We start from the raw sequence: 13,843 nt of genomic DNA, 5'->3' as shown, positions 1-13,843 counted from the left end.
TCTGGGCTATATGGCGGATGCTTAAAAGTCTAATATGGTTACGCTGAAACCACTCTAGAACGTTCTTAGCTATATGGATCTTAGCGTTATCTTGCTGAAAACTCCAGCCTAAATAGTTTCAAATTAGCTCTACAATTTAACATACTTAGGTAGAAATGTATTATTAAATATTAAAAGAAAAATACAAATATATATTTAAAATATATATATTAAACTTACCTCTCTTTATTTTTGGTTTTATATAGGGTATTAGACACCGCCTAATATAGTGGTGAGAGCGATGAGAAATAGTAGATTTTGGTGTTTTTATTACTACTATATCTGATCTTCCACCTATCCAAATTGCGGCCCAAACTTGGATAGTTATATCATGACCTAGAACTTAATTAGTAAGCTAGATATAGATAAGATATATATATATAATAATTATATATATCTAGTAGATATATATTATATATATAGGAGTTTTTAAAACGTACTAGTAGTTTTACTAGAAACTAGAGTTCTTCCACCTTTGGAATTACCGCGTTTTCTAGTATATTCTAAGCGAGATCCGTGCTCACGCTCAACTCCACACTCGTCTAAGAATATAATCTTTTTAACATCAATATTAGAAAGCTCTTTTAGCTGTCTCTTAGCGTAGGCTAGTCTTTCTCTAGCTCTAGACACGTTTAACGTTAATTTTTTAGAGCGGGTATTTACTATCCAGCCTTCTACTCTAAGAACTCTTTGAAGAGTTCTAGTAGAAACTTCTAGATTATTCTCGCGGATTAATCTAGAATTTGTCTTCTTTAGGCTCTTAGTTATATCCCTATTAATAGCTCTTCTAGTCCTAGTAGAAAGCTTTAAAACCCGGCCTCTACTAGCTCTTTCTTACTTAGTAATGTTTTTCTTTTTTTTATTAATACGATAAATAGCGTCGTAGATCGATCTTAGAGGCTTCTAAAAGTAGACAGAAATGTTTTTAATAGCTATATTAGCGTTAATAAGCCGATTAACTTTAGCATTAAATTAAGAAAGTTTTGGATCTATCTAGAGGAAATAAAGATCTAAGAGACTAAGAATCAAAAGAGTGATATATATATAATATTCTAACTAATTGCTGACTAATATACTGCTAATGTAAGTATAGGCTAAGTACTAGATGTATTAAGAATCTATTATATATATAAGCTAGAGTAGCTAAGACTATTATTACATGATCTATATATCTACTACTACTATATATATAACTATTAGCTATATAGCTCTATCTACTATAGAGTTCTAAAAGTTCAAAATCTTTTAGAATTTTTCTAAGTATTTAAGTTATTATAGATCTACCTAAAGCTGCCGTAGAATATCACGTGACACCTATGTAAAAGACTAGAAGATCTTAGCTTTAAAACGCACTAACCTTTATATCTATAGCCACTATAGCTGCTGAGTAATTATCTTTTAAAAATAATAACTTTTTTTACTACGTTGTTTTTGTCACCCCACTGTAGTATATATTTAACGTGTAAACTATTATAACTAAGACAGGTATATAGTCACCTAGTAAGCATATTACTAATATATATAGATCAATATTAGAAAATTGAAAATTTATAGCGCGAAATCAAGCGCTGAAGTTAGAAGACTATTTTACTCTACTTTTAAGAGGACACATGACCTTCCTAATTCTAACTCAGCAGTTATATTAGTCTACTCTCTTAAATGCTAAGAAATTCTCTATTCAACGGTATATTTTTTATTAGTTAAGCGCTTATACCCACTAAGCAATTCATATTTAAAAATCATAACTTTTTAGAGATCTTTTTTTTTGTCACCCCATTGTATTATAGCTTAACATCGTACTACGTACGCTAACTTTACTATCTTAGAAGACTACTATATAAGAGCTAAAAATACTGTGTAACGCGCGCGAAATAGAGACGTAGACTACGCTTATTTAAAACCGCATAAAAATCTAGTAAGGTTCTCCTATAACTTCTCCTTAGAAGTAGATATATTAGTTAAGTAAGGGAGCTTAGTAGATAGCTTATAATATAGTGCTTATATATAAGAAACTTCATCGCCTTAAAGCTACGATTACTAAAGTAATAAAGTAAAAAACTCGTAAAAGGCGCTACCTATAGGTAGAGGAGTCTTAGATAGTTAGCTAGATAGCTAATTAGATCGCCAAGCTAGATAGTAATAGGTATAAGAATAGTGTAACGTCTGCGAAGAGAGTGCGTAGTAAACAGTATCATAGGCGTTATAGCTAAACTAGATATAACTCTTGTACTTACTACGTAGAATCAGAGGATACAGAGGATAGCGATAAGTCTATTAAATAAAATCTTATTCTACCTAATTATAAAAATAATAGTAGTGTTGCGTAAGAAGTATTAGGAAGTTGTTTTAATAAGAAGACTGCGCTGCTTAGTAAGGTGCACCGCTTTGTGGTGAACCACGTTACTATTATGATATAAGGAAGATTTAATATAGTCGTTATTAGACCTCTAAATTTTTCCATTATCTGTTATAATTCATTCTCTATTTAAAGTACTTAATATCTTATATAAATCCTTAGTTTGCATTATGTATATAACATATACTAAGTTTTATACATATTTCTATATTACTCTATGTATAGTTATATGTAGATATTAATCTTACTATATATATTAAATAAATTAATAACTCTAGATTAGAGTTTTTAACAAAATGATGCATAAATTCATAAGGCTAGAAACGTTTCAACCTAGTTTAGCTAAAACTATAACGATATTACAACTTCGCTATGTATCGGACTAATCCCAGAGCCAGATCGGAGGTAGTACTCACCGCTCTCTTTATTAACCACTCGTTGTGAGGTCGGATCTAATTCGGATCCGACTAAGATAAGTATATAAGAAGACACTTCTTGTAGCTAGCTCTATAGACTTTTAATATCCTTTCGTATAAGGCCTATAGGTGTCTATTTAAATTAAGGCTCGTTTAATGTCCCACGCACTCCTATATGCCTCTAAGTAACACTACCGCCGATACTAATCTAAGTAGTCTTACCTACGCCGTTATATTATATTAAAAGTCTCGTCCTAGCTAGTAACAGCTTTAAAATAATATCGCAGCTGTCTGTTCAGACTACGTCTAACCTTAAGTTATCTAGTACTAATCCAGATACTTACACTATTATATCTAACATTTACCTAGACAGGATTCTACTAATCTTTTACTAGCCGAAGCCTTTAGGTTTAGAACTTCTGCGCTCCTTGCGAGGTAGATTACTTTAGTAAAAGTCGCGTAGAGTGCGCTACGATAGAGACTTAGAGACTACTAATAACCTATTAACCTTAGAGGTAATTGCTAATAGTTAACCTACTAAAACCCGGTAGTTCTAAGAAACTATCTCGGAAATTAGTCCGACTCTAGAACTAAACCGTCTCGGAGAAGAAAGCTAGTTAGCTGCTAACCTAGGAATCTCTAGAGACTTCATCTCTACGAGAAGAAGAAGAAGACGAAGATAAGGAGAATTTAGTACTAGTACTAACTATAAGAGACCTCTATAGGTAGATGGCTAGCTTAGTTAACTAAGTTTACTAACTAACCTAAGAAAACGCCGAGCTGCGGAGTAACGTAGTTCTTACTACCAAATCCCTACTAATATCGGCTGAACTACCTTCCTACTAATTACTAAGATATACTTCTACCACCCCTAAGCCTCCACGTATTAAACTAAGCCGTCTTATCTTATTCTCTATTAGCTAATTAAGTAATAAGAAAGGTTCTACTTTTCCCTAGTAGTAAGCCGAAGTAGAAGACTAACTTAACCTAAACTTAGACCACTTCTCTACGGAACGCTACTAGATAGCTATAGTATATAGCTACACGTTAGATAATACTAAGGGATACCTCGAACCTAAGTACCTATTAAAGACGGAAGGGTACTAGTTTAAGAATGCGGAGGAAATAATTAAGCTGCTTAGATTATACTTCGTAACTAGTAATAAGCAGGCGGAGAGCTAAGCCGCTTTCCACAATCTGCTTATGAAAGATAGAGAGCTATTTTTAAAGTTTAAAGCTCGTTTTATTAGTCTTACTATTAAAGGATATATATTAGAACTAGAGTGGCCCTTCTATCTCTAGCAGAAGATTAGCTCAGCTTTGCGAGTTCCTAATATGGCTGTTAAGCGTTTCTTTAATAGCTTCTTTAATAAGATATGTAAACATCTTACTGCTTTCGAATTAGAACGACGATCAGCTCCTATCGTAGCATAATTAGAGCAACGGACTACTTATACTTTAACTACGAAGCCTAAGTTAACTACCTATTAGATAAGAGAGTATCGCCCACCAATATACGAAGTAAGGTCCGACCCCACTCCGACCCTATCTTGGGCTTTCTCGAGTGTACCTAGGCCTATCTCTAAGATACTAGTACTAGAACGCTAAACTACTTCTAGTAACTATTACTAATGCGGTAAGCCTAGACACTTTACGAGCGACTATATAGTCCCTTAGGTAAGAGAGATAGAAGCTTTCTAAGAAGAAGAGGTGTTTAAGGAAGCTGTAGAATACTAGTTGGATAAGGACTAGTTAGGAAATAATAAAGCCTAGGAAAACGCTCCGCCCTAGGTATTTATAAGTATGACCTTACTAAGATTAATCTATTACACTTATTTAGAGGAAAGCACTTCTAAGTCCCTACCGTTCTTTATTTAAAGGGTTATAGTGTCAGCCTGTAGTTGCTAGTTAATACTAGCGTCTAAGAGTTCTTATTTTTAAATTCTATAATTACTCGTATAATCTCTAGTTCGCTTTAGGTTCCTATCTAAAGACTTCCCTTTAAGATTATAGTTAAAGAATTTTAAGATTAGGTTTAGACGAGGGTTAACTAATATATCTAGTTACACCTCTCTATTAATAGCTATAAGATCTATAACTATCTATTCGTTATTATAGATTTAAGATTATAGGATTGTATTATTAGTATTAAGTGGCTACGCTAATTCTAGCTTTAATTAGATACGGTTTGGAACCAAATTGTATAGCTAGCTAAATACCTAGTAATATATAATCCTGCCCTATCTATTCTAGTATAGTTAAAATAACTAGCTGTTAATACTAAGATTGCGAAGAATATCGAAAGACGCAACGCTCTCTAGGAGAAGGACGACTATTAGAGAAAAAACAGTCTAACTACGGCTAGTATTTAACGGATCCGTAGCCTTCTTCGACTCTCTAAAGCCTATTCTCTACCTCTAGCACTCAACTCTACTCCGAAACCTATCTAATCTACACCCTCTTTCTCTCCTTCACCCTATATCTTACTTATCTCTACTAACGCCTTCTACTATACTATAAAACGTAAGGAAAATGAGTTCTTTACGATAAGTATCTATAAGATTAATTATATTTTAGAGGAAAGATGACTAAAAGATAATCCTAAAAATACTAAGTTAGTTTAGGACCGACTCCTGTCCGTCTACTATCCATACTAAGACGTATTTAGTAAAATAGTAGCTAATTAGCTATCTAAACACCGCCCGTACGACTATAAGATCGTTCTTACTAAACCTCTACTAAATTAGTTTAGTCCCCTATATAAGTAGAGCACTAAAGAGCTCTAAGCGACTAAGGCGTTTATTATAGAGAACCTTTAGAAGAGATACTTTTCCCTAAGCTACAGCTCTTTCGCCTTCTTAGTCCTATATATTTAGAAGCTAAACAGAGACCTACGTATCTACGTGGATTACTACAAACTTAATACTATTATACGTAAGAATGCGTATCTAATCCTGCATATTAATAAGCTACTTACTTATCCCTATAAGGCTAAGATCTTTACTAAGCTTAATATACGTGCGGCTTTTAATAAGATCTAGATAGACCCTAACTCTAAAGAATATACTATATTCTATATACGTTATAGAACGTACAAGACTAAGATACTGCCTTTTAGGCTGTATAACGGTCTAGTAACCTATTAGCGATATATAAACGATGTGTTAATTAATTACTTAGACAACTTCTATATCGCCTATCTAGACGATATTCTTATCTACTCTAAGTTAGAGTTAGACTACATCTAATATATGCGTAAGGTACTAGAAAGGCTACGATAAGCAGGACTCTAAGTTAATATTAAGAAGAGTGAATTCTATGTTACTTATATAAAATACTTAAGATACGTTCTTACTAATAAAGGCCTAGAGGTAGATCCTAATAAGGTAGAAGCCCTCCGCAACTAAGTCTAACCTACTACCGTTACTAGTGTGAAGTTGTTTCTAGGCTTTATAGGATTCTATTAGTAATTCGTTCTAGAATACTCGCGAATTACTAAGCTAATTATTATACTTTAGAGCCCTGCGAAACTATTCGTATAGAATCTAGAATGCGACCAGGCCTTTAAAAGGTTAAAGGCAGCCTTATTAGTAATCTCTACCTTATATTACTACTATCTAGAGTATAATACTAAGGTAGAGACGGACGTATCTAATAGTGTTATAGCTAGAGTACTGTCTTAGAACTAACCTAATAGCTTATAGTGCCTAGTAGTCTTCTTTAGTAAGGTTCTATCTAGATCGGAGCTGAACTAGGAGAGACACGATAAAGAGTTGTATGCTATTATTATAGTATTTAATAAGTAGAGATCTAAGTTAGCCTCTACCTACTCTTAAGTCCAAGTGTACTCCAATTACCGCTCGCTAGAATACTTTATGACTACTAAGATTCTGAACGCCCAACAAGTAAGATAGGCTGAACAGCTCGCCTTATTTAACTTCTGTATCTGATATACGCCCGGTAAGGACAACGCTCGCGCTAATATCCTTAGCCGTTGAGAATAGGACTTATAGAACTTAAGAAATGCCTAAATTAATAACCATTCGCGGGTTCTCCTAAGACCGCACTGACTTAACAACCGAATTAACTCTGAACTCGCTAAGGCATATGTGGAATAACTATCTAAGTAGGCTACTTTGCTGCTAGTAGTTAAGCCTACTTAGGAGACTATGTCCCTAGACTCTCTTAAGCTAATTAAGCTTCTGTTGCAGCAAAACCATATATCGTTTAAGAAAGAGCGCCGTACTCTCCCTAATAAGTACTAAATAGAAAATAGACTATTACTCTACTCGAACCGTCTCTGCGTACAGCTAGACTCCCCTGCGTGTACGCGACTGATCTAAGAGGCCTATAATTAGGTCTTATTAGCCTACCTAAGTATAAAGAAGACTTATTAGCTGCTATCTTAGAAATACTATTGAAAAGGTATAGAAGCTATCTATAAGAGGTATATACGGAACTGCCTAGCCTGCTGTAAAGCCTATCTAAGATAGACCTAAGTTCTAGGGCTGATTTACCTCTTTCTAATTTCTAACTAGCTAATATAACACCTCTGTATTAACTTTAAGCAATTCCCTAAGAATAAGGCTGGATACGATTAGATTATGGTCGTGATTAACTAGTTGTCTAAATAGGCTATCTCTATTCTATGTTATAAGATAATCGACGTAAGAGGTATAGCTAAACTCTTTATCTAGTAGGTATACTAATTTAGACATACCCTAGAGATAATTATCTCTAATCGAGGACTATCGTTCGTGTCTAGTTTCTGGTCTGAGTTCTGTTAGATTCTAGGTGTTAAGGTTAAGCTATCTACCGCCTATTATAAGGAAACTAATAGTTAGATAGAGATTATGAATAAGTATATTAATTAGAGACTACGTCTGTTTATAACTTACTACTAGGATAACTAGAGTAGGCTGCTGCCTCTAATTAATTATGCCTAAATTTCTCTACCTTACTCTTTTATTAGTATGTCTCCATATTAGATCCTTTACGGATCCGTACCTAAGCAAAGCTAGAACTAGTAGTATCTAACTAGTATCCTTACTCCTACTAATAAACTTAATTATAAGAATGCTCTAGCACTTACTACCCGTATATACGCCGTATAGGATACCGCTAAGTAGTAGATGGAGAAGGCCTAGAACTAGATGCGATCCGCTGTTAACCGCTATCGTCGCCCTGTTAATTAGGATATTAGTGATATAGTGTTCTTAGATACTAAGAACCTAGTAATTAACCGTCTGAGTCGTAAGCTGGCCGCTAAGTGGGAGGGTCCCTTTAAGGTTCTAGAGAAAGTTGGCCACTTATATTAACTTTAACTACTAGTAGGCTCTCGTATCTATAACGTGTTCGCTTCGGACCTGCTATATAAGGACCTCTAAGACTCTCTCTTAGAATAAGAAGCTCCTAAGCCTCCTAGTGAGCCTATCTAAGGTGTAGAAGAGTAGGAAGTAGATTAGATCCTTACTAGTAAGTTATATCGTGCTAAGTTAAAGTATTAGGTGAGCTAGATTGGACATAATCTAGATCTTATCTAGTACCCCGCCTCTAACTTTATAGGAGCTCCTTATAAGCTAAGAGAGTTTTATGAATAAAACCTATTAAAGCTAGGACCTTCTTAGGCTCTTAGCTAGTGGATTTAAGCTTAGAAGAAAGGTATAGATGATATAACTTCGCTGTAGGATGATCGAGTATAGGGAAAGAAAAGAAAAGTAGGTATAGAATAAGCTGAAAGTTACCCGAAATAGTCTCTCGCGCTAGCGTGGAGGAACTGTAATAGAGAGGTATAAGAATAGTCTTATAGCTATGGGACTAGCTGTCTACTAAGAGGGGGGTAGTGTAACGATGTTATAACTTCGCCATGTATCGGACTAATCCTAGAGCTGGATTGGAGGTAGTACTCGCCGCTCTCTTTATTAACTACTCGTTGTGAGGTTAGATCTGATTCGGATCTAACTAAGATAAGTATATAAGGAGACACTCTCTGTAGCTAGCTCTGTAGACTTTTGATATCCTTTCGTATAAGGCCTATAGGTGTCTATTCGAATTAAGGCTTGTTTGATGTCCTACGCACTCCTATATGCCTCTGAGTGACACTACCGCCGATACTGATCCGAGTAGTCTTGCCTGCGCCGTTACAAAAACTATATTAAGCTATTACTATATCTATATTATAGTTCTAATTTAAATCTTATAGAAAATGTTTGGAGCTTATGAAAGAATATGCTTAGTAAGCTATCTGGTATTTTTCTTAGCGTTAAAGTGATAAATATAAGTATTACTACTTTAATTTCTATAATTTGGAGTAGTAGCTAAAAATACTATAAAAGGATATACATGATTATATACTATCTTTACTAGGACGCTATTCTAGAGTAGTAGAAGTTAAGGGGTATTATACTAAGTACTAGTTAATATATATCTATTAATATGATTTCTTTATCTAATAAGTATATTACCTCTACTATCTTTCTCTTATCTTTTTATATACTTTCTAGTAATATATAAGTTGAAATAGTATATCCAATATATCTCTATATATTAATAGATAGGTAAAATGTTCATATTTATAACGGGAAATTAAGAGCTAAATTTACAAGATTTTTTTACATTACTTTTAAGAAGCTATAAACCCTTCCTAGTACTAACTAATTACTTTAGTTAGACCTCTATACTAAACGCAAACAAAATCTCAATCAAACCCTATATATCTTATTAGTTCAACGCTAATACCTATTGAGGAATAAATGTTGAAAAAATATAACTGATTGGATTCCCTTTTTTGTCACCCCATCCCACTATATATCAAAGGCTAGAATAGAGTCTTATATATAGGCGAATTAAGTGTATAGTATTAATATAATATATAATTTAACTTATAATTATAAATTAACTTTCAACTATATTAGAAAATACTAAGATACGAACTGGATAAAATATACTTATCTAAGTACTTCTAATGGTAGTAAATTAATGTCTAATATATAAGTAATTAGTATGATTTATGAGTATATATTATAAGAGAGAGAGTAGAAAGATAACATAAGAAGGCGTAATAGCTTAGAGGTAAAAGAGTATATACTCTCTTCAAAGAGATTATCATTAAAATACCTTAATTAGGCATTCTTATATTTAATAGTCTTACTAACTAGAGTATGGCGCTTATCGTAGAAATCATCAATTTTAAACAGTTAAAATTAGTATAGGTTAGTAATTTATAAGGGGAGACTAACTTATGTTAGCTCTGATAAGTGCTTTCTATCTCTAATAGAGAGTGTCTAGTAAATTAAGATACTACTTAGTAGAATAACTTGTATATTAAAAACTATTAAACTTAAGCTTATAATAGAAAATTCTATTTTAAGTACTACTTAATCTTTCTTTAGTATACTTATAGTAAGAATAGCATTAATAAGCACTATACGAAGAACTAACAATAATATTAGCATAGGTTACTTAATAACTAAAGTACGTCTAGATAATAGCCGTATTCTTAGAAGTATTCATAGTCTTAATATACTTTCTATAAAAAGATATCTAAGATGAAGTATTAGTATTAATAGAACTAGAAGAACTTTTAATAATTCTATGATAGTATTAAGATATAGATATAGGTAAATAATTTATCTTCTCTATATTAGTCTTAGAGATAGTATATACTAATTAATAACTATACTCTCTAAAAATTATTAAAAAATAGTTATAAGTAAACTAATAAAGTGAAATTAACTATTTAAGAGTATTCTACTTTAGGTTCTTAACGTATGAGATAGAAAGATTAACAAAATAAAACTACTTATTATAAAACTTAATAACTTCTTTATTAAGAATATAAGCGTTTATCTTATATTAACTCCTGATACTAGTAAAGTTCTACGTATAATACTTTCATTCTATTATGTTAGGCCTTATATTAATAGACTGTATAGGGAAGCGCGAGACCTGACTATCTTAGTAATATGAATAAAAGAAAAACAAGAAGATATACTATAATAAGCTAGCGGTAAAACTAGCTATAATACACTAAGAAAGAAAGCTAGTAAATCAAGTAGTATTAATATAAAGAATGAGAAAGAAGAGTGGAAGAAGCTATAGCAGTAGAAAGGTAAAGTCGCGCGTAGTTCGTATAGTCGGATAAGAGAGAGAAAGTTAAAACTAGTATAGATAGAACTAATATACTACTTAGAAATAATAAATAATAGTAATGCTAAGTAAACCTCTTTTGCTAACTATTCTTTAAGTAGGTAGCTAGATGAGACTACCTTTACGATAGTAACTAATTAGATCATAATAGCAATACTAAAATAATATAAGTAAGAAACGCTAACGTAACTAGAGTTATTAAGTTGCCATAAGTAATAGTAGAAATTAACTAGTAAGTAAAATAATCTAACAATAAATCTAATTTTGAATTCGCTATAATAAGTAACTAAGTATATATTAGCGATTTGGATATTGTATCACTACCTAATGTTAGCTAGAGAGGTAAAGTATGAAAATAGTACATATAGAAATATAAGATAGTTAACGACTACACGCTTAGAATCTTATGAATATAAGTATTACTTAGTACTTTATATAGTTGTAGGTAAATGATGCACAAGTATTTACACTAAATTAATTAAGGTTGGAATAAAAGATGTCTATAATACATAATATTACAGAGCTTGAAAAGAGCTTAGGCGTCATTCTTAGGTTTCTATAGGGCTCTAAGAAAAAGAAAACGATACTATAGTTATGGCTTTAATCTTTATACTTCTACGAGTTAAATAGTATAAAGAGGCTATCTAGAATACTTAATAAAAATTACTTAGAAAGTAATAACTATGATAAACATTAATAAGAGCTTTAAGAGATACTCTAAGAACAAAAGTAGGATATAGTTCTATATACGCTATAGCTAGTAGATTGTTTTAATATTAAGTATTATAGATACCTTGTGCCTTAATCAGATACGCCTTAATTAGAAGCAAAGCTTTTTAATGTTCTAAGCCTCTAATAGCTTTACATTATATTAGTAGGCTTAATAGTAGTTTCTAGTAAAGGATAAGCTTAGAAGTAACTATACTTTATTAGTAAATAAGAGAGATGCTGATATTTTATAATACAGTAGAAAGAATTAGTTAATGGTTTTTTATAGTATAAGAGTGAAGGTGGATACTACTTAGATATATTAGACTAGTAATAAACTAAGATGTTCTAATGAAAGAGATTAATACCTCTAATAGTGTGTATTAACTAAAAGATAACTAGACGGCCCCTAGTCTAACATAGTATGTTATAGAACTAATAGATTAGTTATTTAGTAAATAATATAACATATATTATATAATCGGTCTAATTCTTTAATCTATCTAATGTTAGTAGATAGAGGAATAATAGATAAGATAAAGACTTAAATATATTACTAAATACAGTTAAACTTATTTGAATAAGTATATAGTATAACTCATCTACTAATTTACATTAGCAGATTAATCGGTCTATAATTCTTGATACATTTTATTTATTGAAGGCTATCCAGCCTTTAATAGATGATAGTTCTATGAAGAAAGACTAGTATTAGTTATATTTTAACTGATACTTAGTTTGCTAACTTTTAACTACTACTAGTCCAGAAAATCGTCTTAGTAAAGGTAGAATTTGCTTATCTATACTATTTTATATTAATGCTGTCTACTATTTCTAAAAAGTAGAGATAAACGTATAAAAAATTAAATTAATGACGATAACGCTTAGAGAAATACTAAGTAGATTAGTATAATCATCCTTTGATACGCTTCATACGTTTTCTATAGCATTCCAATTAAGACTATAATATAAATATATCAAAAGTTTAATATAGTTTTTTCTAAACTAGCTTAAAACATTTCTAGCTTTATAAATCCTAGTATTATCCAGTTGAAAACTCTTACCTAGATTTGTTAATCAGTTTACTATATATAGTTAAAGAAATATTCAAATGTATAAAGAACAGTATTGAAATAAAAGTAAAAATCAGTATATATTACTATCATCTTTTAGCTTAAGTTTTAACGTAATGTATTAGGCACTTTTAAATATACTGGAAATTTTAATAGCTCCTAGTTAATTTAAGCCTTTTAATGTTAAGGATATTAGATCATTCTTTTATATAAATAATTACCTAAACTTAGATAGTGATACCGCAATCTTTATCGTTATTAGTAATTCAACTATTATAATATGAATGTAATATTATGATGATAAATATGAAAGTAACTAATAGAAAGTAAGTATATTATTCTGAATATAATCAAATATTTAATAGAAAAAAGCTATTAGATTAACTATTATTTCTACCTCTTCTTTAATTTTCTAATTAAGAGATAGATCTATATTAATTCATATATTTATTATAGAATATAGTATTTCTAAAATTAATAGTAAAAAGCTTTTTAACATTATTCTAGGTATAAGTTAGTTTCTTTTTAGCTCTGCGGGTATTTAATATCTATTTTTTAAAAAATTTACAGAGGGGTGATACAAATAAAAAGTTATTAAAAAAGTTCTAGTTTTTAATCTATTATAACTTTAGATCCAGCCTAGCTAGAACTAAACTTTTAAGTGCCCTGAAGAGCTACAATCTAGGAGATTAAAATAGGCCACCAGCTTTTTGCTAAGTAAGCAGCTAACTAAGTATATTTAGGGTTGAAACAGACGTTATTATAAATCATTTATTAAAGCTTATATAACTTTTTAATAGACGTATAGAATTTACTAAAGAGAATATATGTTTATATATCCTTAGTCAAGATCGCGTGACTCAATTTTCAAGTTAAGTTTCTTAGTTTGTTAATTAAATATCTTTAATATAAAAAACTAGCTAAAGAATACGTAATAGATATTACTAATCTAGACTAGTAGCTAGATAGTATATCTTAATCTCTACTTAGTTCTAAATTCTAGTATTCAAAGTCCTCAAAATGGCTCCACAATTTTCTGAATTAGAAACTAAAATCTCTTGTTTACTTAACGTAAAAATCGCTCCTAACAATATAATTATTGC

At 31.2% G+C, this 13,843-nt stretch overlaps 1 protein-coding gene across 1 annotated transcript; it reads left to right on the top strand.

Annotated features, from left to right (window-relative positions):
- Positions 1-5,702: 5,702 nt before the first annotated feature.
- Positions 5,703-5,852, top strand: COCSADRAFT_100525 (uncharacterized protein; the record flags this gene model as incomplete). The annotated part of the gene is made up of 1 exon (XM_007706412.1): positions 5,703-5,852. A coding segment is annotated over one exon (150 nt), but the record flags the coding sequence as incomplete, so codon positions are not given.
- Between the last annotated feature and the right edge of the window lie 7,991 nt (positions 5,853-13,843).

Source organism: Bipolaris sorokiniana (assembly GCF_000338995.1).
Source record: "Bipolaris sorokiniana ND90Pr unplaced genomic scaffold COCSAscaffold_16, whole genome shotgun sequence".
NCBI lineage: Eukaryota > Fungi > Ascomycota > Dothideomycetes > Pleosporales > Pleosporaceae > Bipolaris > Bipolaris sorokiniana.
The sequence above is the reverse complement of the archived record's forward strand: the minus strand, read 5'-3'. Positions and strand labels throughout refer to the sequence as shown.